Consider the following 23,738-nt stretch of genomic DNA (forward strand, 5'->3'; position numbering starts at 1 on the left):
CGTAAATTACGCAATTTATTTAAAATGCCAAGATCAAGGAACTGCCTTGTCACTTTGATCATCCATGGAAGTGGAGCCTATAGTTTTAATTTAAAAGTTTTTTTTCAATAAATACATCTAATGTATATTTACATAACATTACAAGCATTAAATATAACACTGAAATGGTAAAAAAAACGCAAATTATTATTAATAATATCAAATAAATGTCAGTCACCCAAAATTACGTCATTGGTGTTACTGCTACACAAAACGCTTTTATTTTTGAAATAATGTATACTGTCTCTGAAGTGCTTCCTGTAAGAACATCATTTGAGGCAGTGCAGTGGACAAAGATATAAGGAAAGTCAGATACTTCTTACTTTGTTTGTTAAAGGTGTCATTTTATCTTCAAATGTTACATGCGTCTTTCAAGTCTGTCATTAGTGTTACTCATTGCATAGCCCTAGGTGAACATTTGAATGGGAAAATGTATTTGATTGAAGAGTTAAACTTTTGATATTGACTGAAGCCATATTTGGTCTGACACAATTGCAGCCATTTTGTTAAAATGGTAGTGGCTGTGGCCGTGTCTCAATTCAGGGGTTGTATCCTTCGGGGTACGCAGCCTACGCGGTCGACGCAGGATGCGGCCGACGAGACCCCGTAGGCTGGACCGAGCGGCCTACGAAATGAGACGGTCTAGCCTACGGAGCACTTCATATTTACGTCACGTGATACGCGCTGTTCGGTTGCGTTGCTCCAGCAGCCTGCTAGCAAATTAGCTGAAAAGGATCCAGAAACTTTACTTTTACATTTTTTGGAGATCACCGTCGGAGATTAAATAAAGAGAACCATGGCCAGGTGAATACGATGAAGCTGTTCCTTTAGCCCCCAGTAATGTTACATTAGTAAGTTAACAAGTACATTATATATAGCTGATGCAATTTAATCATATTATTTCATATATTTAAAATAAGTCTTAATTTTTCTGTACTAATAAAACAATATGTTTTTTAAAGGAACAAAAGCATGTTGTATAGATTAATTGTTAACAATATTAGTGTTCTAATCTTAATAGCTGTGATTATAACAGATTCTCCTGCTTCCCCTAAAAATGAAATGTATGAAATACACTATTAAACATTTTCTATTACCTATTTTTTGTATTAATAAAATTAAACTGAAGACAGTTTAATGACCTAGAAATATCCTATTATTCCACTACTTATGTACACATGTTGTAAATAATCTTTAAAACCTCAGTAAATGAAATAAACAATGTGTTTAACAATTACAATTTAATATTGTATTTTCATCTGATCACAAAGTAGAGGTAAGAATATATTCATCCTCTCTCTGCAGCTTCATGTCTTCTATTATTATAACTTTCATCATTGAGACAGAGGAAATCAATTATGTTATTTAACATCACCAGCAGTAACACAAATATCAGCAAAAGTGTGTTTATGGAGTTGTTTATTTGTATTATATGTGCAGCAAGTATAGAAGCAGCTGTTTGGGCAATCAGACAGAGTCAAGCTATAATCGTTAGATATCTATTAAAAGAAAGGACCCAAAATCAAATTCTGAAAGTAAGACAAGTCTGTAGGACGGCAGTAAGCAGAGTTCTGGGTGGAGGATGCTCCTGATCGCCGTTTTGCTTTCTCCAGCACCACAGGGGTCCAGCTGGATGGCAGCTCTGTCTTGATGATCCGCTGGGGTTAGGGGTCCTTCTCCAGCACCACGGGGTGTCCAGGTGGATGCAGCTCTGTCCTGATGATCCACTGTGCACTTTTCAGATTAGGGGTCCTTCTCCAGCAGATCCGTTTCTCCAGAATTGTCCTAATTACAGAGAAAAACAAGAGAAAAAGAAAAAAGTGAATTAATCATATTAAACACAGGGTTGCAAAAGTATTATTGCAAAATGTAACTAAGCATTTCAGACAAACAATCCTTAAGGGATCATTTAAAATGATGTTCTGGTTTTTAAAAAACTAAAGAGATGAAATGACAGTCACACCTGCATCCCTTTGACAGCACAAACTAACATCAAGCAAAAGGCTGCTGTCTACTTTTGATTATCTTATTATTATGGGATTAGGATCAATTAAATAAACTTTAACCTAAATAAAAGATGATCAAATCTGGTGGAAATATTTAAAATAGGCTTTTCTTTTAGCCCTACCTCAAAGCAGCGTGAGCTGAATAAAAAGGTTGTAATTTTGTCCCAAAGTTTAATAAACAGTAAAACATTGGAACATGTCAGAAAAATAAATAAAGCTAATAGCAGACGTCAGGGTAGCATTTTATAAATCCCACCGTACTGTAGGCTATACCGGTCTAAATGTTTTCACTTTGGTCTATTTATGTAATATAAAGTATAACTTATCTATAATAGAGCCCAGATCTCTGTATGACTTTAATAAACTTCTGAATTGAATTAAAAAAAAAAAAGTGTAAACAACAGTGCAGTACGTCCAGCTAGCTAGTTAGCGTCACATATTTATCCATATTATTTAACGAAAATGTACGTTTTAATGCGCCTTGGGTTTGACCTGAATTGAGACACAGCCACTGTCTCAATTCAGGGGTTGTATCCTTAGAAGGGTGCATTCGTATACCGCACACGTCACTTCCGCCGAAAGAAGGCTGTCCCAATTTAAAAAAAAGACGAGACTCCTCCGAATGCGGCCCACGAATGCAGCCTACTTTTCCCCAATTTGAAGGATACATCTGATGTACACTCCGTGGCCTACCATATCCCAGGGTGCAATGCGCGCAGGGAAGAGGGAGTTTTTTTTCAAATGAAATGGCTTCCGGTCTCCCCAGCAGAATGGATTTAAAAGCAGCCGCAAGCGGAGGAATCACTAATAAATGTGAGTATTGGGTTTTAACTTACTTTAAATTAACTAACGTCACACACGTTCCGTGCCTTGGCTGAGAAAGCGGATTGTTTTTTCCTGGCTACACAACAGCCCGGTGCAGAGACGTTAGCCGCGACGCTCAGCGGCCCATCTGCAGTCAAGAAAGCGTGGCTGAGGCAGGACACGGCTGTATCGAGCCGGCGTGGAGACACCGGAGAGTGCTTTTACCATGCACGTTTCGGGACAATAGCGAAGAAATGCATCGCCCCGTGCAGCTACAAACCCCCGGGAAACGGAGGGGCCGGCGCTCAGTAGTGGCCCTGAGCGTCGGCGGCACGTGCAGGCTCCTCTTCGTCAGTTTTCCAAGGTGGCCAGTCGTTCCCGCCAGCTGGAGGCGCTCTGTGTTCGAGGCAGTGCACGGCCTGTCACACCCCGGCGTTAAGCCTTCGGTGCGCTTGGTGGCTGCAAAGTTCGTCTGGCATGGGCTGAAAAAGGATGTGAGGACTTGGGCTGGTGAGTGCGTGGCTTGTCAGCGCGCTAAGGTGCACCGCCACACGAATGCCCCTTTGGAGCGTTTCCTGGTGCCTGAGAGGAGGTTTGACCACTTCAACATCGACCTGGTTGGTCCATTGCCCTCCTCTCAGGGCTTGTCCTACCTCCTCACCATGGTGGACAGGACGACCCGTTGGCCGGAGGCGGTCCCGCTCGTTTCGACGTCGGCCGCGGACGTTGCCCGGGCCTTCAACGTGGGTGTGTCGTTTTGGCACCCCGTCGGACATTTCCTCAGACACGGGCCTAAAGTAGACCTGCAGTGCTCTACGGCTGAGATGGTCTACGGGCAGCCGTTGAGAGTTCCAGGGGATTTCCTCCCTAAAGCATCGGCTCCCTGGTCGGCGACGGCCCAGCGGGCTTTCCTGCAGGACGCCGCTGAGGCCTTTGCTCCGATCCCTACTACTCAGCACGGTACTAAGGTGTCCCAGGTTCCCGCAGAGCTCCGCTCGGCGGAGCACGTGTTCATCCGGCACGATGCGCACAGAGGCCCCCTGCAGCCCCCTTATGATGGGCCTTTCCGGGTCTTGGAGCACGGGGACAAGCACCTGGTGGTCGACCTGGGTGGCAAGGCCGAGCACGTCTCGGTGGACCGGGTGAAGGCTGCTCACCTGGACTTGGACCAGCCTGTGGTGCTGGCTCGACCTCCGCGACGGGGCCGCCCCCCGGCCTCGTCCCCTGTCACGGATTTAAGACCTGTTGTTCCGGTCCCTCCCCTTCCGGGGGCCACACAAGCGGAAGTCACTTTTCCGACTCCCGTGCTCAGGAGTCGTGGGGGTCGGCGTGTCCTTCCTCCCCGCCATGCTGATTTTGTTTATGTGTGAATTCTGGGGGGGCTTGTGTGGTGACACCATGTGGGACCATAATTCACCTTGCTTATTGTATTGCCACACGGACCCTTTAGTGGGGAACACCTGTAGCTTTAGCTGCCATTCCTGCTAGCTCATCAGGCAGAGCAGTGCATGTGTTAACCTCTCTGATATTAATGGATAATAAAGATTGGAACTCTTTCCACGGCACTACAAGTGTCTCTTTATTGGTCCTGCTTGGTTAAACTGTTAGCTGCTGCACTTTAAGTCAGTGTTTCAATTGATTTACAGGATAATAATGTGTTTTTTAGCTTGTTCATTGTTTTAAGTTCCATTACTAACAATTCCAACATGCATGGTTAAATCAGCCTCAGACGAGTAATGTGCAGGAAGCTGTGTGGATTGGTCATTGGGCAAAAAAGTATAATTTTCTTCTATTGATATTTGTTTTATATTAACTGGAAGGTAGTATGATTGGTAGAACATTTAACATTTGGTTGAAAATGTGGAAGTTTGGTTGTCATTCAGTTGGTCGGGTAAAATGGGGGTAATGCTGTTTTCTTTCAGACAGAAGGAAGTTGATCCGTCTTTCTGTTCAAAGAAACTATGTCAAGTGTGTGGATGTTCCAGATATATGAACTGATATCAGTACAGTCTGTCAGACGTCAAGTAGTGAATGTGCAGCCCAACCTTGTACATGCAGTTTAACTATTTAAAACAATTCCGGAGGATAAGATGTTTAGATAAATTGTCATTACGTCCAGCTAAACTGGGTCTGTTTTTCGTAGAAATGCCATTGTAACTTTCCCGCAGCAACACAACCAGTTTTTTAAGAATGCAAACTGATATGACTGAGAAGTAGAGGGAATTTTTGTCGATGTACTTTTCACATTGTTATGTATGGGAGCTGTACTACAGCACACACACTCACACATATACGTATACACAGTATATACATTAGGGGTTTTGGTGATATATCGGTACTTTAAAGGTTAATATTATGTAAAATATTCACATATAATGTTGTGTAAATTCTTACATTCAAATGTGTGATTTATTGCCAAAAAGAGACACTACGCACAATAAACAAAGTGTTTTGGACTGAAAGCATTGTTTTCTATATGTATATAAACATATACATATGATTATATTCATAAGTTTATGTATGTGTTAATATGTGCCAGCTAAATAAATACATTTAGCAGAGCAGTGTTTTATATCCCTCCAATATGCACTGTACAAATTAAAGTAATGATTCATTTCTTCAAAGTACAATTTGAAACAAGTTTGGTCGATTCGTTCCCTCTTTATTGACAATCGTGGAACATCTGCCACAAAATAAACATTTTAATATTTGTCAAACTGTACATGGAGAAGCACAAATAAAAATGTATGCTTTAAAATTGCACTTGTGTTGGGAAAAATGTATCAACTTGATATTCTTATCTTAAATCAAATATTTCATCCAGTATTTAGGGGGAATGTATACAGCTTTGCTAGATTGGAATGATCTCACAACATGAGAACGAAATTGGCGATTAATGCTGTAAAATCTTTGAGTAGTAATCTTTATGAATTGCCGCTTCAAACATAGTGTAAGCATTCTGGTAAGCTTATGTCCACGTGAGTTTCATCTCTCAGGCCACAGTGGAAGAACAAAAGTTCCTTAGTTCCTTAAGTTATATTCGTTTTTTGTAACAGCAATAATATTCGTGGGTCAATTTGACCCAGTGCATGTTTAATTATCCAAAAATGGTCAGAAGCCCCAAAATCCAGATTATTTTGTTTACATAGTTTGTACCTTGTATTACTATCAATGAAAGCAATATTTAGTGCAATTGTGTTATTCACCCCTCACAGATCATGATTCCATTAGAATAAGTCACTCGTTTTTCTCAAAAATATACATTCAAACATTTTTCTATTTTCTTTTTTACATTGGAAAAACCTTGATATAAAATACATTAGTTTTGCATAACATAACATGTTTTAAATTAATTTTAAAATGTTCCAACTTTTTTTTACAATTGGTTGATGTTGATAAATAGAGACGAGACACCTCTTCTGTTCAGGGTCAAATTGACCCGTTCACTTAGAATCAAGCCAAATGAGTCAAAAGGATTTGTATTGAAAGTATTTTATTGTAACAGCAATTAAGTGTGTGTGTGTGTGTGTGTGTGTGTGTGTGTGTGTGTGTGTGTGTGTGTGTGTGTGTGTGTGTGTGTGTGTGTGTGTGTGTGTGTGTGTGTGTGTGTGTGTGTGTGTGTGTGTGTGTGTGTGTGTGTGTGTGTGTGTGTGTGTGTGTGGTGTCTACACAGCACAGGAGGGACATGTTGTCAATGTGTGCTTTACGCAAATGTATTTTGCACAAAGCACACATGTCGTGCTGGTCTTGGTGTCATCAGACGGCTTGCACACCTGGCACCTTTTCCTCTTCCTCTTTTCCCCAGCGGCAACCTAGAAAGATGAGGATGAGGATTATTTTACTATGTTTTTGCTGATGTTAGTGCATTGTAAGAACCACTAACATGGAGATGTAGGAACAATTGTATTCATTGCTACCAATACAAGGACTGCTCACAATGAATAAAGAACGTTCATCCATTTCCATGTTAGTGTTCACACACACACACACGCACACACACTTACCTCACGCATAGGAGTAGTTGGTGTAGCCCTCTCCTGGATCTCCCTCACTGTTGCAGCAGCGGCTGGGGTCCTTGGCATGTGCTGCCTCCTTTTAATATGAGGGACGACAAGTGCCTTCCCCAGCTCCTCAAGGAACAGGCGCCTCCTGTACAGCTTGGACTTGTTCCACTCAGGGGAGATCTCCGTGAAGATAACAAATGCGTTGTAGGCCGATATATCGATCAGGTTATAGAACATTACTAAAGGCCAGCGTGCCGTCATCCTTTTGGTGCTGTAGGTCCCTGTGACTTTGTCCAGGTTGTCCACCCCCCCTTTGGTGGCATTGTAGTCCAGGATGAGGTTCGGCTTATGATCCTCTCTGGTGCTGATTTCAGCATTCTTATGGAGAGTGCTCATGAGCAACACATTTTTTCCCTTTTTGGGGCAGTAGGACACTAGGGTTGTGGTGTCTGTGAACACAAACTTGGAGGATTGAGGGACCCTGTTCTTGATCACCAGCATTTCGGCAGGGAGTTCCGTTCTGTTCTTTCGTACAGTTCCAACCATTGTTAGCTTTCTCTTCAGGAGCTCCTGACCCAGGCTGTAGGACGTGAAGAAATTGTCACAAGTTATGTTGTGACCCCTGAGACCCTGTGCCATGTCGAGCACAACCCTCATGCCCTGATTCCTCTCTGGGGCTCCTCCAACTGGCTTTCCAGTGTAAACCTGCAGGTTTAATGCATAGCTGGAGTTTGCATCACATGCTGCCCATATCTTCAAGCCATATTTTGCCGGTTTCGAAGGCATGTATTGCTTGAACGGGCAACGACCTCTGAATGCCACCAGCCTTTCATCCACTGTGACATTAGGTCCTGGGCTGTAGAGAAGTGGAAGCCGCTCTACCCACTTGTCCCACACTGTCCTGATAGCTGCCAGCTTGTCTCTCTCACGTCTGCCAGCTCTTGTGTCACGATTATCAAATCGGATCACTCTTGAGAAAATGTGGAAAGTCCCCAGAGACATTGTGGCTCGAAATATATTCCTGCCTGTGTCTGCGTCCCACAGGCTGGCTGTCGATTCATCCTTGGATTTGTAGACCCCAGCCAGGATGAGGAGACCCAAATACGCATGTAAATGTATTTCGTCCAGCTCCTTCCACTCCTCCCCATACACACGTCTCCCTTCCAGATTGGTCATATCCAGAACGATCTTCAGCACTGTGTTTGAAATGACCAGCTCAAAAGCAGACTTGATGTCTGTGACACGAGAGACTGCCATCCTGGTGGGCCCTGGCACTGCCTTCATTATGTTTGCTGCCGATAGTGTTGCCTGGCGTCCATTAGGGGATGAGGACCACTGAATTTCACAATTTTTGGACATGAATGTCTCATCTGGGCGAATATCAATTTCCTCATCTGATTGATCATAATCATAATCTTCATCGTTTACCTCAAGGTAGTCTTCATCCTCGGAAACGTTCTCCTCTATCTCGCTGTCGTGATCCTCCTCAAGGATGTATTCCATATAGCCCAGGGCTGTCCTCTCTTCACTTGCGTTGCTCATTTTGTCTGATAGTATTGTGAGTATACTGTACATTAAGTGCAGAGTATAATGTATCCCAGTGTGGGAGGAGCTTACCCATTACACATTTGAGACTTGAACCCTCTGACCCCCACTTTCACTAACAGGTGCGGTGTGTATTTGTGTGTGTATTTGTGTGTTTGTGTGAGAGTAAAAAATAACAATGTATCACTTTTGAACCCTCTGACCCCTTCTAGCCTCCACTTTCACTGCCAGGTGCAGGGTGTCTGTCTGTCTATGGAAGATTACGATATATATATTCTGTATATCGCATTTGAACCCTCTGACCCCTTCCAGCCTCTGTGTGTGTGTGTGTGTGTGTGTGTGTGTGTGTGTGTGTGTGTGTGTGTGTGTGTGTGTGTGTGTGTGTGTGTGTGTGTGTGTGTGTGTGTGTGTGTGTGTGTGTGTGTGTGTGTGTGTGTGTGTGTGTGTGTGTGTGTGTGTGTGTGTGTGTGTGTGTGTGTGTGTGTGTGTGTGTGTATTTCTGACCCCTTTTAGCCTCCACTTTCACTGCCGGGTCAGATTGACCCGAATACCATCTCTGTGATATAGACATGTAGGGGGGGGTTCCAAATGCATGACATGAACCATTTTCATTTTACTTGTTTATTACACTAATTAAGGTAAGTAGAAGAAGTTTCATACAAAAAAAATACTTGAAAGTATTTTTCGTAGATTTTCAAACTTTCAAACGGGTCAATTTGACCCTGAATGTAACAGGAGGGTAAAACAAAAAAATGATGAATGACACCATCCAGTGTTTTCCGTACAAGTTATCTGTATATGCCAACGGGAAATGGCAAGATTTGGCTCTGATTTGGATGATTTATTTACAAAAGGTGCACAGCTGCTTTGAGACTATGTACATTTAACAGCTTAAATAATAACAGAAGCTTATTTAAACATAGCAGCAAAAACACTTTTCTATTAAAAACACAATCAGATTTAAGATTTTTCCCCTTAAATAAAAAATGTATTTTGAAGGTTTAACATTCAGTTGAAAAGAGATTGATATACTTCTCAACATGACCTCTGTGCACAGTAGAACATTCATAAACATGCCTGCAGTTTCTCAGAACACCTATCCTCAGCATTATCTGTGCAATTACAGTCTACTACTTTTCCGTGGCCACTCCATACAATTCGTTAATTTTCTCCTGGTACATCTTCACAACAATGGGCCTCCTCAGTTTCATGGTGGGTCCTGCACAGACGAAAATTAGAAAAGAAAGGCAGGTTAATTCTGTTCTGCTCTTAAATCTCAAGGTAGAGGCACAAACATTTGATCCACTGCAGATTTGAAATGTTTTTGGGTGATGTTGGGGAGATATTTTCCAAGGTCCATAGCTTTGACCCAGTTTATCAGTTCATGATAGAACATGATAAGTCCTGAACTTGGCTGCTGTGCTCTCAGTGTTCTGTCTCCCTGTTCCTGCCTGTTGGCGTCAGCTGATAGAGGTGTTATGATTAGGGATGCACGATATTGGTTTTTTGAAACCGATACCGATACCGATAACTTCCTGCTTCTCAAGACCGATAACAAAAACATTTTTACGCCACTAATTATTTTAACGCGATTAACGCATGTGTATTTTTTTTTCCTTGGCCGCCCAGTAGTTTCAGAGCGCATCGAGTTTAAAATACCATCTACAAGCTGATGCTGACAGCCCCGCTCCTGCCGCCCGCTTGTGGCAGACCACACTTCCATGCTCACCATGCAGGCACCGACTGGCCATCTGGAGGACCGGGAGGGTGTGTGTATGTGTGGCCCGAGCGAGCGAGAGAGAGACCTTACGTGCATTGTTGTTGTTGTTGTTGTTAGCATCTGGTGCTAGCTAGCTGCGCTAACGGATATAAGGAGCTGTTTAAATGAAAACAGAGTTGTGGCGAAAACATTTCGTATATTATTATTATTATTATATAATATTGTATATTATCGGGGCTATTAATACTGGTATCGGGTTTATCGGGATGACGTCATAATTCCTAATATCGGACCGATAATTATCGTGCATCCCTAGTTATGATTCTATCTTGTTATGCAGCATGTTGATGATTCTCTCTGAACTAGCTAAATACACGGGTCTGGGGTAGAGTTCTTCAGATTTTACGTGGCAAATCTCCCGTGAAGTCAGAACCTCTGACTCGTGACTTGTTTTGTGAATTCTCCGGCCGAAGCTCCAAATAAACCATCAGTGTTTGACATCAAAGCTCCTGCTCTCCCCGTATCTCCTTCCTGAGTCGGTGACTCCCACTGCATTGCTACACAGAAGTTTCACCCCACAAAATGAGACATTTAATCACTGTCGAACAACCTTTCGTGGAATGTTGTCTGGCAGACAACACAGTCACAATACTTTCTATTACGACTTGACCTCGATTCCAAGCTGATTGAACCTGGTTGTCGCTGAAGTGAATACTTCCTTGATGACAGTGTTGTTTGCACCTTTGCCCCAGTTTTAATAAAGTAACTCACCCAGTTCTCCTCCACCGATGGAGAAGTCTTGCTCCAGGATGACAAACTTCTGGATCTTCTGGGCGTTGGACGTTGCTCTGGCGTTGACGCGCTCTATGCCCTCCTGAATGGCTGTGTAGATAGCTGGCTCCTTATTGGCTATGATCCCTGACACCGTGGTCGCTGTGACGTCGTGCTGCTGGCAGAAACTCAAGGCCTCGGGGGTCAGTGCGTCTGTGGGATCGCCGTTGTCGTCCACCACACACTGGAAAAAGAGAGGGGTCATTATTGTGTTTGTTTTATGTATTTAACTGTGACCCTGTGCAGGAGTGGAGGCCGGGTTACTTTGAGTGTGACCATGATGGAGAGGAACTTCAGCCTGTCTCCGATCAGCATGGCGTTGCTAATGATGGCCACCTCGGACTTCACTGAGTCCTCGATGAGCACGGGAGGGATGTTCTCTCCTCCGGCGGTGATGATCAGCTCTGGGAACGCAACGTTGTCGTTTAACCATTCAGTTACCAACAAGTTCTTTTGATTGCTTTTAACTTGTGTTGAATCACATTTATAATGTTTTTTTGTCTTTGCGAACACAACGTACCCTTGATCCTTCCTGTGATGAAGAGGAAGTCATTCTTGTCGTGTCTTCCCAGATCTCCAGAGTGCAGCCAGCCGTCCTGGTCAAGGGCCTCTGTTGTTTTGTCCGGCATGTTCAGGTAGCCCATGAACACGTGGCGACCCCAGAAACATATCTCTCCACTCCCGTCCTGATCAGGGTTCTCCAGCTTTGTCTTGGCGCCTGGCATCACCTTTCCACAGCTGGAGAGTCAACAAATAAATAAACAACAAGCTCACCGTGACCAAATGTTGCACTACAACTGCACCCCTACTTTAACTTTTAAGTACATATAAATAATACATTACAATGTACATAATTGATAGAACATTTTTCAGGTCAAAATAAAAGAAAACATGCTCCTTAGTGAATATTTAAACTAGGGCTGTCAAACGATTACAAATTTTAATCAGATTAATCACAGCTTAAAAATTAATTAATCATGATTAATCACCATTCGAACTATGTCCAAAATATGCCATTTATGTATGTATATTATTGTGGGAATGGAAAGATAAATGAAAGAAGGCGGATATATCCATTTCACATACAGTATCTATGTTTATTATAAAAAATGTCTGCATGTCAAAATGAAAGACAACCCACACACCTATCAATAATCAAACCGTGGGGTCTTAATTCATTACGTGTTGATTTCTATCAACGGGGGAGTACTTCAGGAAAGTCGACAGAGGGGGGGGGGGGCGGCGGCGGCGGCTAGTGGAGTACTTCGTGACCACAGAGTGTGAACGTTGTGATCAGCTGTTTTAGCGCAGTTCTCCAGTGAAGCGGGGAGTCTCCCTCCGCAGCCGGTTGGCGTAGTTTTGGCACAGTTCCGTTGTACAGACCGACGTTAACAGCAGCCCTGTCTGTGCACACGGAGACCGACTCTGTCGTCCGGTGATCGAACCGCCTTCTGGAAAAGCTTCACAAGTAGTCTACGTCGGTACGCAAATGCGCTTTGTGACACAAGTGACGGTACGCATTTCAGATGACGCACATAACCTGCGTACCAGTTATGTGCACCCCTGTACCAGAGCCATATTATTACTATTATATGGCTCTGCCCTGTACTACAGCAAGAGTATTCTCCGTCAGGACTTCCTGCAACAACACCACGCCGTTATCAAAGATGTTCTATTGAGAAGACGATCACTACGTGACAAAAGTTTTCAAAACCGTGGCTACTGAAATCAATCTTACTAACTGCTGTCTGTGCAATTTACTCCGCGAGTTGGCAGACTTTATTTTGCTTACTTTAACATCATTTTTCATGGTGGGGCTAAGCCATTTCTTGGTATGGGTGTAGCCTACCCCAGCCATACCCTGGCACTGCCACTGGTGGCACGTATGGGGCGGGCCATTCTGCACATGCGTTAAATGCGTTAAATATTTTAACGCAATTAATTCAAAAAATTAATTACCGCTGTTAACGCGATCATTTTGACAGCACTAATTTAAACCTGTGGTTCGCAACCTTATTTGGCTTGTGACCTCGTAATTAATTTCTGATTATAACTGCTTATAATAAACATATTGCAAATACTGTAGGAAGGTAGTAGTGAGGAAACATTAATAAACAATACATCTTAAATCCCATCTCATCGGACCCTGGGTCAGGACGTCTTCAACTGACTTGAGCACATAATATTAATTACGCTACTACATGGTTAGGTTTAGAAAAAGATCATGGTATCTTACACAGGTATGTTACGTAACTTTAAGTGGCAATAGATAACACTTTAGCTCTCCCTTGTGATTATGAAGTAAATGTTAATTGCACCAATAAATGGCTGTAAATAAATGACACTATCTGCATTTAGATTAGATGCCTTTAAGCCTTGCTTTCACTATGCAAACGGTCCGTCTCTGGGTCATGATTTCACTTTCACAATTAAAGCCCAAAACATATACACTGCATCATCACCGCTTATCAACAGTAGCAATGTTGTCATGGGGATGAAGGAGGCAAAGCAAGCTCCAACCAACACTGCTTAAGGTAACATCACTTGGAAAAAGAGGTGAGTGAATCTCACAAAGTCTTGTAATATTCTCACATTCATATCAGCATCACATTTGATATACTAGAGTTGTTAGATAATGCTTTGCTGCTGACCTTGCGATGCAGTAGCTGCTGTTAGAAGAGATGGTATGTGGGCCGGAGCTTTCACTCATGCCGTATAACTCCAACAGCGGCATGTTCAGGCTCATGAAGTACTCCAGAGTGTCTTTGGTGACGGGGGCAGCGCCCGTGAAGCAGAGCTTGCAGCGGTCTAAACCCAGCGCTTCACGGACCCTCTTAAAGACCAGATTATTAGCCAGCATGAAGCCCCACGGCACCTGATTCTCCCTATAAGCCAAATACAAAGTCACATGTTCACGTGTTACATATTTGAAGTCATGAATTGTTAGTAATTAAGAACGGCCCATAAAAAAATAGGTAGCAATGTTGAGCTGAAATTGACCCATAACGAAATAACTACAGGATGGATTGCTAAGACATTTTCTACAAACAATTTCCCCCTCAGGATGTTTGATGTGTTGTATCTCCACTTAATATGGTGTAATCATAAGCTCAAAATGTCAAACCACAATCATGCAGAGCTAAAGTCAGCCTCAGCTGCATCAGCTGTTCAGCGTGACCGGTGCTAATTGGCCATTTTATAATGCAAATATGAGGCTGGACTTCCTATTATTTTGCAACCCTAAAAGTCCAAACTGAAAGCCAATTTGCCTGATAATAAAATCAATGACTGCTCTGAAAGTACAAACTCTCATTACAACAAAAAGATACACGTGGCTAATTATTATGCAGAAGGACATCATTGGACCATCCCAGTTATTATAGGCTATATCTATTTCCTAATATTGTGAAGGCATGCTCTGCCAAACTCTTCCTCTGATTAGCTATTGTAACTGTGCCTCACTCCTAATACCTAAACAAAAGAATACAAATATTGCAGCTGCAAAGGTCCGATGACATCATTGTGCGTGATCATTAGCCATGTGCTGCTGTTTGGTGCTAGTGTGTATTTTCTAAGCTATGGGCCATCTGAATAAAAACTATTTGTTACATGAAAAATGGGCTTTCGATCCAATTGGAAATCTTTCAGATCATTTGGAATTCCGAAAAATGGCATGGCACCAATGAAACAATCTTTGCTCGTCCTTACCCGTTCATGACACTGTAGTTGTACTGCAGGCCTATGGACTTGGCCCAGCCTGCCACTGCGCTCCTCATTGGGGATGCCTTGGCACCGGCAGCTTTCATCTTCTCCTGCATCTTCTCCCACACACGAGGAACCCCCAGGAAACAAGTGGGACGAGCCTCCTTCAGTGTGTTCACTAAGGAGCCCTGGGAAAACGGAATGGAGATTATAGTCAAGATAGAAAACCTTCATTATAACTCAATGTTTTATACAGCTCAAGGTTTCCATACCTTGAGAGCATCTGGATCTGCGAAGTATGTTGTCATGGCAAAACAAACACACATCCACATGTCAATTAGCTGGGCTGCCACATGGCTGAGCGGCAGGTAGCTGACCAACACCTCCTCACCGTACTTAAGACCGGCCACGAGAGATGCCGTACGGACTGTCCATGTCAGCTGCAGATTAAAGACAAAGGTAGGAGTCATCAGAGAGTCAGAGACATTTTTCTTTAATTTTCACAAAGCAAACACATTGATGTTTAGAGAGGGGCCACCATTTCTTGTTTGATGCCCTTTTGATGTTTACATTCTCAGGAGCTGCTCTAAATTTCGCAGTAAAAAGGTTGGAATCAATTACTGAATCTATGTATATTACATTTGAAAACCCTCCTGAATACCCTATTGAGGCCGACTGTCTGATGGTATTTGGATGTTTTAGCATTAAATGTTAAAGGGGAAAGGAAACACCATTACAGCTATAATATTCTGGTAGTTTATTCATTTTACAATGGATATTGATCGTAATATTTATTGTATATGATATTACTCGCCAAAAGAAAATTAATTATCCGCCGGCCGGGTGGGGAATTCCGGGACCAGGCCGCCGCCATTAGGGGAGTCCCAAATGGTGACGTCACTGTGTGGGTCCTCGCTCCGGGTATCCATACCGGAAGTCAACACAACGTGGCAGATATGGCAGCGATGGAGGAATTTTGCAATGAGATCGACGTTTTGAACGATGAATTTGACTATTCGTCGGGAGATGAAATTGATGTGGAAGCATCTACAGTTACCAGGCATCCCATGGCCTATGCTTATGAACTGATTCGGTCGAATACTAGAGTGGCATACGATCTGGAATCCGCAGAAAGTACCGACGGTTCTGAACTCGCTGAGTGGGATACCACCAGTTCCAGTACATTATTACATAATATATATATATATATATACATAAATTAATAAGGTCACACTGTGTCAGTAAATACATGTGTGAGCTAGTAATCTGGTTGTGCTGCAATATTTACCTCTCTCTCGGCAGCTGAAGCAGCTCGTTTGGTGGCTCGAACTTCACGTTTGTTGACACTGGTGTCATTGTCTTGCGCGGCCGACGTGCTGGGACGGTCGGTGTTCCCGACTGCATACGATGAGAAATCGAACATTGTGGGAACAGATCCTGGCTTCAAATCCGATGTTTTGTATTGAACCAGGCATCCAGACTCATCAAACCTCATTTTGTGGACATAATCGTCATTTGTAAAGTGTTCGCTGCACACACGTGCGTACTGATTCAGCGGCGGATCGGACCGTTTCATGGAAATAACCCATGCTTTGAGCAGCTTCTCATCCTTTAGTGGCAGCCTATGGAATGTACTTCTTCCTTCTTTGTATAAAAACCATTTGTGCAGCCTGGGGCAATACAATACGCTCCTGACGACGACCGTTTTCTTTTGTTGGAAACCACTGGTGCATTGCACGCCATGTTGTTTGCAGCTGTATTGAGCTTTGGCCCAGGAAGCCGTACCCACACAGTGACGTCACTGGGAAAGTCCCGGATCGATGGAAGTGCCCAAAGTCATTAGGCGCGTATTTCAAAAAATAAATGTGCGTATCTCGATCGTTTACATTGGAAATAGACTAGATAAATACATTTCCTAATGGGAATATTGTCGCATGGAAAGCAGTTTGAAAAGTGTTTCCATTTCAGCAGTAGCATTGTAGCAGTTTCAGGAGTTCCACATGGCTCTTTATTGAGTATTTACAAGAAGAACCACTAAACTAGATTCTGTTAAAACGATCATGCATCTTCAAAAATGAAAAACAGGTTTGGGAAAATGTTATTCTTCTTAAAGGTGGGGTAGGTAAGTTTCAGAAACTGGCTCGAGTGCACTAAAATTTGAAAGTACACAGCCGAAAAGAATCCGCCCCTTCCTTCAGACTTCCTTACAGAGCACCTCCTCCAACACACATGAACGCGCACATGACGTCAGCAGACTGGTGAAAGTGGCCGCCTGTTGCTGGCGAGTCATTGAAGTACTGATGCAATGCACGCCCAATGAGGGCACGAGATACATTTGTGCGTGCACGAGATGGAAGGCTGACAGACAGGGCGGCAATCCAACGGATTGGTCGTGCTTTTTTACAGTATTACGGCTTCCACAGATGACATTTTTTTATGGATTTTTTTGTCAAAGCACTTCAGATATTCATTGCTATCGGGATGTTAAGAGCATTCCATGGAATATAACAAAAAGTGTATCTCGAGCCGGTTTCTGAAACTTACCTACCCCACCTTTAATCTGAATATACATCAAAGCCTGCAGTATTCTTTTTAAATGTCTTTCTCTTCCTGACCCAGTAAACCTTTTCACACCACGTTGTCCTCTTTGGCTTTGGGAGATGGTAATGGTCAGTTTTTCACATTTTACAAAACTAAACACTTAATTAGAGAGACATCTAATCTACAATAAAAGTTAAGAAAAATAAAGTAAATGTCTATAACTCACATTGTCATGGCTCAACATGACTCCTTTAGGGTTGCCAGTTGTTCCCGAGGTAAAGATGAGGGTGCAGCACTCATTGGCCCGAAGACTGTCAATCACAGCATCCAGCTGCTCGTCAGGCACGTCTTCTCCCTGCTTCATGAACTCTGCCCACTACACATATGGAGAGATCATGGTGAAAAATGTGTCCAAACCCAGACTAAATGTAACTGATACTGTGCAGTTTAATACATTTAAGTGAATTATTAAAACATACATTTAATCATCCTAATTTAGCTTTAAAAATGTAAATGGTGCTACTGTAAGCATCACATACAGTTTACTATCAGATCATTTGTTTTACTTTGTCAATATGTTTGGTGAGGGAACATACTGTATACAGGAAGGGTGCTTTCTGCTGCAGCTCGCCTTTATACTGGACAATTGCTTTCAGATGAGGTAGTTGATCTTTAACCTGTTGAGAAATGTAAATTACACAAAGTCATGTGAGGACAGATTTCTTTCTATCTTCCAAAAGTGAAACATTTTCAAAAGGTCCTGACCTGCAGAATCTTTTCAAGCTGTTTCTGGTTTTCCACAACCAGGATATTAGCCTCACAGCTTTCAGCAACATACTGACAAGCTTCAGGTGAGTTGGTGGTGTAAATCCCAGTTGCCAGACCCCTGTGGCACAAATCAGAGAAAGGAGAGTATTCATCTCTGTTGAAGGCACGCATTATTCACTGTGGAGTTTGCCATTTTTAAACTTAGCTTAACAAGAAAGCCTAGTAAGATAAAACAAATAGTTTTTTCAAGGTTGTGTTTGCCAAAATAGGCAGTTTCAGTTAACACTTATACAAGGGTAATTGAAACTTGAAGAATTCTAAAGTTTGTAATAACTACAAATCCAGTCAAAAGCCTGTGATTCGTGCCTTAACTACACAAGTTCAATGTTACTCAACAGCTGGATACAAGATTAACATCAGTACTTGGTTTCCTTAGACTTTAAACTGTTTTGTTCTAAACAGGAGTCGGGAGAGACAAAGAGATGGACTTTGAGATAAGCATGCACAGAGCAAAATGTGCAGTGTCAGGTTGCTGAAGCATCTCTACAAGTCCACATGGGAATGTAGTTCTTTAAATGAGATCTTACCCGGCAAAAATGCAGCCGACGTTTGAGATGAACCATTCGGCTGAGTTGAATCCCAGGATCCCCACACCATGGTAACGCTCCAGCCCCAACTTAAAGAAGCAACATTGTTTTTTTAGGAGCATGTTTCTTTAATGACGCAGCAGCACTGTGTCCTCTATTACTCTTGACCTACATCTAATTTAAAAAGCGACTCTACCTTATGGGACACAAACATGTCCGTGGAACAAGGAGATGAAACACAAGCTTGTTAATTTCACACGCTCCAGTGTTATTTTCAGCAGGCCTGTTCTCACACAACGCACTATGCGCTGAGAGAGTGGGGGAACTCTGGGGTACTGTTTACAACGCAGGTAAAAACCATAGGTAAAAACGTTATGTGTGCCACACAAATTCCCCTATTTAAACAATGACTTATAGTAGTTTAGTTAATAAATGTAGGGGCATACACAGGCTTAAGAGACACAAAAAATGTTCTGAAGGAGAGTGACAACATTCCAAAAGAATCTGCCACTGCGCAAGTATTAATGTATGCATATCATGTCAAGTGCAGTCAAACAAACCTTGAGGAAGCTTTAGCTGCTGCACGGCACTGCTCGTAGTATTGCCTCCACGTCAGGGTCACCCACTGCCCTCTGTTTTGGAAAGCAAGCGGGACGATCCCCGTAATTTTCCACCGTCTCCATGAAGAGCTGATGGACGGTAATGGGGGTTTCTGAGCCCGGACCCGAGCCCTCCATCCTCAGCCGCACCGCCTGGTCTGTGCTGGTGCTCCATAGCTGTTCTGCTGGGGCCAGAGCGGTCTGTGCTTTGGCCGTCGACAGAGGAACTGCCCTGGGCTCTTCTGTATTGGGACAACATGGGCAGCCGTGTTTACCCGCCATTTGTTACAGGTTAAATACAGAAGACACCACACCGAGACACAGCCAGCTTCAGAGGAGTCAGGTGAGTGAGAGGACTGCCGACATCTCTGGACTGTGGGCTTTAACTCCTGAGGTGTCAGAGCAACACGATCTGCTAGCTGTGCAGTGGATGAGGAAACACATACCGCATACTCAACAGGAATGTCAAGTCTACCTACCAATCAAGTTTGTGGAGAGGAAGTTTGGCAAGAGCATCAAATAACACAGACATAATAGGCCTACCAGCCGCGGTGCCAGGATTTCAATTGTGGGTGGGCCAATGTAATTTCGGCTGGCCTGTTCAAATGTTTTCTCGCGATTTTTGTTAATAATCTAATAAAAATAGGTTATGCCTAGAATGACATTCGTGTTTACTGAGAGCATAGTCGATGTGTTTCCAGTCCCTGTAACCATGGAGACTGAATAGGCTTGTTTGAGACACATTGCGGCTCGCCTCGAAAGTAGACGAGAGTAGCCGATCGCAGCTGGGGGAGGTCTCAAAAAGCTCGCCTGAAGTCGGACAGCTCGGAGACGGCTTCTTCATCTTCTTCTTCTTCTCTCGGTTTTTTGGCGGATTGCAAACAACTTTAAGGTGCATACCGCCACCTCCGGAGTCGGCTTGACTCGGTTTGCATTTATAAAGAATGCACAAATGTGTTTAATCGTTAATGTCAGATATGTACTAAGTAAATACATTTGTTCCTGCTCAAGATTAGATTCAACTTTATTGTTATTGCACATATTACAGGTACTGAGAGAACGAAATGCAGTTTAGCTTCTCAGGTGCAACAAGCAGTGAAGTGGAAAGTAATGTACACAATCTACAGAATAACATATAGAATGAATTGAATGATGAATAGACAATGGGGTATGAATACACTAGATATCAGCCTGTGAGCAGTATGAACAGTGTGTATGAATATGCTAAGATATATAAAGTATGAAAACGGTAAGCAGTATAGTATAAAATATATAGATATTAATTGCATGATGATAAACATTGTGGAACAATGATGAAAAAGGGAATGGATGTGGCGACGTAAAACTGACACAAAACAACAACAAACTTTTGCCAGCCAATTGGAGAGTTTCATCAGCAGCACGTGGTAAAAACCACCAATGAGCGCTCAGCTCGAGATACCAGCGAGCCGTTTCCCATCAAGCATTTCGCTTCCGCAGCTCGTGGAGAGCAACTGCGCCAACTCGCCTCGCCTCGCTCTCAAGGCTGCGGGCGTTTTTGTCCCGCGAGATTTCAAAGTCTCATGTGGGCGAGCCTCCAGAGCAAGTCGGACAAAATGACTAACCATCATGCAACGCACTAGCAAGACGTTGATCGCAACTGCGCAGGTCTGCGCAGGTCTTGCTTGTCTCAAACAAGCCTAATGTATCTTCTCCCCGCGGCCCCGCCTCTCTCTGAGAGGCGAAGTCCCGCCCATCTACTTCCGACCCATGGGACCTTATTTCGGAAAAATCATGAATTGAAGTCAATGGGGAGAGAAAAATTATTTTTCGATCCCGTTTGAATTGTCAATCTTAAAAAAGAATTTCCATTTCAAAAAGTCACAGTTTGTCGTAAAACTGACTATGAAAAATACGCAACTAGAAAGACTACAAATCCCAGAATCCCGGTCCCGCATGCTGGCTCTTACAGAACCGACTAACTCCCCTTTTGTGTATGTACAGCTCTCAACCTCTCAACATGCCCAGACTTGTAGTGATTTTCACCTCGTTTAATACTTTTCACCTCATTCTGACAGGAAGAAGTGAAATGTGCCAACGTGACGGCCGTCTTGGTGTGTGTGGTGCGAGACGGGAGATGTAGTTCATTGAGCGGTTTCACACACAAAACAAAAAGTGACGCTTCGCAGTTTCACGACACTTTTTTTTTTTTTTTACTTGCAAAATTATGTGTAATTCATGGCACGATTCAAACGGGATCGAAAGATAATCTTTCTCTCCCCATTGACTTCAATACATAATTGTTCCGAAATAAGGTCCCTGAAAGGGAGGGACTTCGACTCTCTATGCCGGCACATTTTACAAAACACACTGTCCTTGCTAATGCTATACTCCAAGGATGTGTACTTGGCATACCAGTGGGCAGCGAAGCTCCTTTTCTTTTGTCCGAAAAGTGTTTGAGGGTAGGCTACTTTATGAGCTTTGGCCGTGTAGCCGCCGGGTCATCTATAGCTGATAGGTCCGGCAATGGGATGCTATTTTATGTTATCCTGCAACGGTTGCTACGTCCCCCGAGGGACTGAGCTCAGCGGGGGCACAAGTCAACATTAAACACACTATCGTCGCTCTGAGGCGAGCAACTATAACAAAATGAACATATTTGACCGTGATTTAATTGTAATACACGTTTCAAAATGACGCCGAAGTAACAACATACTGATACCGGTTAGTAAAAACCATGAATTATGCTTTGACAAGTCTGCAGACAAGATGGCAGGCGAAACAACCTTTTAAAATGCGTGTTGTCTAAATGGAGATCGGCTTGGAGCTTAAATACAATGTTTTTTCTGTTGACATTATTTGTAGAATGTAAGAGGATATTTCTCAGTTTTTTTTTCTTGTTGATGTTAGCTAACTCTGAAGCGCAGTCATCTTTTCTGATTCGATTCCTCCTGCTGCCGATGATCCGCAGCGTCCTCACCAACATGCATGAGATGGAGAAGTTACTGCACAAGACCGAGGACATCAGCTGGACGGTGGTTCGCCCGCCTGGTCTGAAGAACCTGCAGGCTTCAGGTAAAAGCAAACAGGCAGTATAGACCAAAGAGACACAGACTGCGTTCTCACCGGATGCGGCTCTAAACGCTCGAGTTTCACCGCGGCTGTCAGCTGTAGTTTATGTGGGTCATATAGAAAAGGTGGAAGTGCTGTCACTTACTTTTGCAGACACCAAAATACATGATGTTGACCTAATACTCACATTCATTATATATGTTGAATAATAGAGATTGTCTTTGCAATGGTACTAAATACAAAATAAATAAAAAATGGTTTTATACGTAAATTGCAATTTATTTAAAATGCCAAGATCAAGGAACTGCCTTGTCACTTTGATCATCTCTGGAAGTGGAGCCTATAGTTTTCATTTAAAAGTTTTTTTTCAATAAATACATCTAATGTATATTTACATAACATTACAAGCATTAAATATAACACTGAAATGGTAAAAAAAACGCAAATTATTATTAATAATATCAAATAAATGTCAGTCACCCAAAATTACGTCATTGGTGTTACTGCTACACAAAACGCTTTTATTTTTGAAATAATGTATACTGTCCTAGTGCTTCCTGTAAGAAGACGATCATTTGAGGCAGTGCAGTGGACAAAGATATAAGGAAAGTCAGATACTTCTTACTTTGTTTGTTAAAGGGTGTCATTTTATCTTCAAATGTTACATGCGTCTTTCAAGTCTGTCATTAGTGTTACTCATTGCATAGCCCTAGGTGAACATTGAATGGGAAAATGTATTTGATTGAAGAGTTAAACGATTTTGATATTGACTGAAGCCATATTTGGTCTGACACAATTGCAGCCATTTTGTTAAAATGGTAGTGGCAGTGGCCGTGTCTCAATTCAGGGGTTGTATCCTTTGGGGTACGCAGCCTACGCGGTCGACGCAGGATGCGGCCGACGAGACCGTGTAGGCTGGACCGAGCGGCCTACGAAATGAGACGGTCTAGCCTACGGAGCGCTTCGTATTTACGTCACGTGATACGCGCTGTTCGGTTGCGCTGCTCCAGCAGCCTGCTAGCAAATTAAGCTGAAAAGGATCCAGAAACTTTACTTTTACATTTTTGGAGATCACCCGTCGGAGATTACATAAAGAGAACCATGGCCAGGTGAATACGATGAAGCTGTTCCTTTAGCCCCAGTAATGTTACATTAGTAAGTTAACAAGTACATTATATATAGCTGATGCAATTTAATCATATTATTTCATATATTTAAAATAAGTCTAATTTTCTGTACTAATAAAACAATATGTTTTTAAAGGAACAAAAGCATGTTGTATAGATTGAATTGTTAACAATATTAGTGTTCTAATCTTAATAGCTGTGATTATAACAGATTCTCCTGCTTCCCCTAAAAATGAAATGTATGAAAGACACTATTAAACATGTTCTATACCTATTTTTTGTATTAATAAAATTAAACTGAAGACAGTTTAATGACCTAGAGATATCCTATTATTCCACTACTTATGTACAACATGTTGTAAATAATCTTTAAAACCTCAGTAAATGAAATAACAATGTGTTTAACAATTACAA

At 42.6% G+C, this 23,738-nt stretch overlaps 2 protein-coding genes and 1 pseudogene across 3 annotated transcripts; 1 reads left to right on the forward strand and 2 right to left on the reverse strand.

Annotated features, from left to right (window-relative positions):
* Positions 1–350: 350 nt before the first annotated feature.
* Positions 351–5,655, forward strand: LOC117452287 (uncharacterized). 2 transcript variants are annotated; one of them, XM_034090809.2, is made up of 3 exons: positions 351–843; positions 1,653–2,858; positions 2,958–5,655. In XM_034090809.2, the coding sequence occupies exons 2-3, from the start codon at positions 2,792–2,794 to the stop codon at positions 4,217–4,219; spliced, it is 1,329 nt and encodes a 442-aa protein (XP_033946700.1). In that variant the 5' UTR covers positions 351–843; positions 1,653–2,791; the 3' UTR covers positions 4,220–5,655. The 2 variants fall into 2 exon arrangements, with proteins under 2 accessions (XP_033946700.1, XP_033946699.1); XM_034090808.2 differs by lacking the exon at positions 351–843 and having other exon boundaries at positions 1,238–2,858.
* Positions 5,656–6,514: 859 nt separating this feature from the next.
* On the reverse strand, positions 6,515–8,395 carry LOC117452583 (piggyBac transposable element-derived protein 4-like). The gene is made up of 2 exons (XM_034091295.1): positions 6,854–8,395; positions 6,515–6,661 (listed from the first exon to the last, which is right to left on the reverse strand). The coding sequence occupies exons 1-2, from the start codon at positions 8,393–8,395 to the stop codon at positions 6,515–6,517; spliced, it is 1,689 nt and encodes a 562-aa protein (XP_033947186.1).
* A 524-nt stretch (positions 8,396–8,919) lies between these two features.
* LOC117452290 (long-chain-fatty-acid--CoA ligase ACSBG2-like) lies at positions 8,920–19,846 on the reverse strand (annotated as a pseudogene).
* Between the last annotated feature and the right edge of the window lie 3,892 nt (positions 19,847–23,738).

Source organism: Pseudochaenichthys georgianus, chromosome 9, assembly GCF_902827115.2.
Source record: "Pseudochaenichthys georgianus chromosome 9, fPseGeo1.2, whole genome shotgun sequence".
Taxonomy (NCBI): Eukaryota; Metazoa; Chordata; class Actinopteri; order Perciformes; family Channichthyidae; genus Pseudochaenichthys; species Pseudochaenichthys georgianus.

What these genes read in the sequence shown, in the direction of transcription:
- LOC117452287 (XM_034090809.2), top strand. Translation starts at nt 2,792, where the DNA reads ATGGCTTCCGGTCTCCCCAGCAGAATGGATTTAAAAGCAGCCGCAAGC. An exon ending in CGGAGGAATCACTAATAAAT is followed by an intron (nt 2,859 to 2,957) that starts GTGAGTATTGGG and finishes GCTACACAACAG; the next exon opens with CCCGGTGCAGAGACGTTAGC.
- LOC117452583 (XM_034091295.1), bottom strand. Translation starts at nt 8,395, where the DNA reads ATGAGCAACGCAAGTGAAGAGAGGACAGCCCTGGGCTATATGGAATAC. An exon ending in CAACTACTCCTATGCGTGAG is followed by an intron (nt 6,662 to 6,853) that starts GTAAGTGTGTGT and finishes TCATCTTTCTAG; the next exon opens with GTTGCCGCTGGGGAAAAGAG.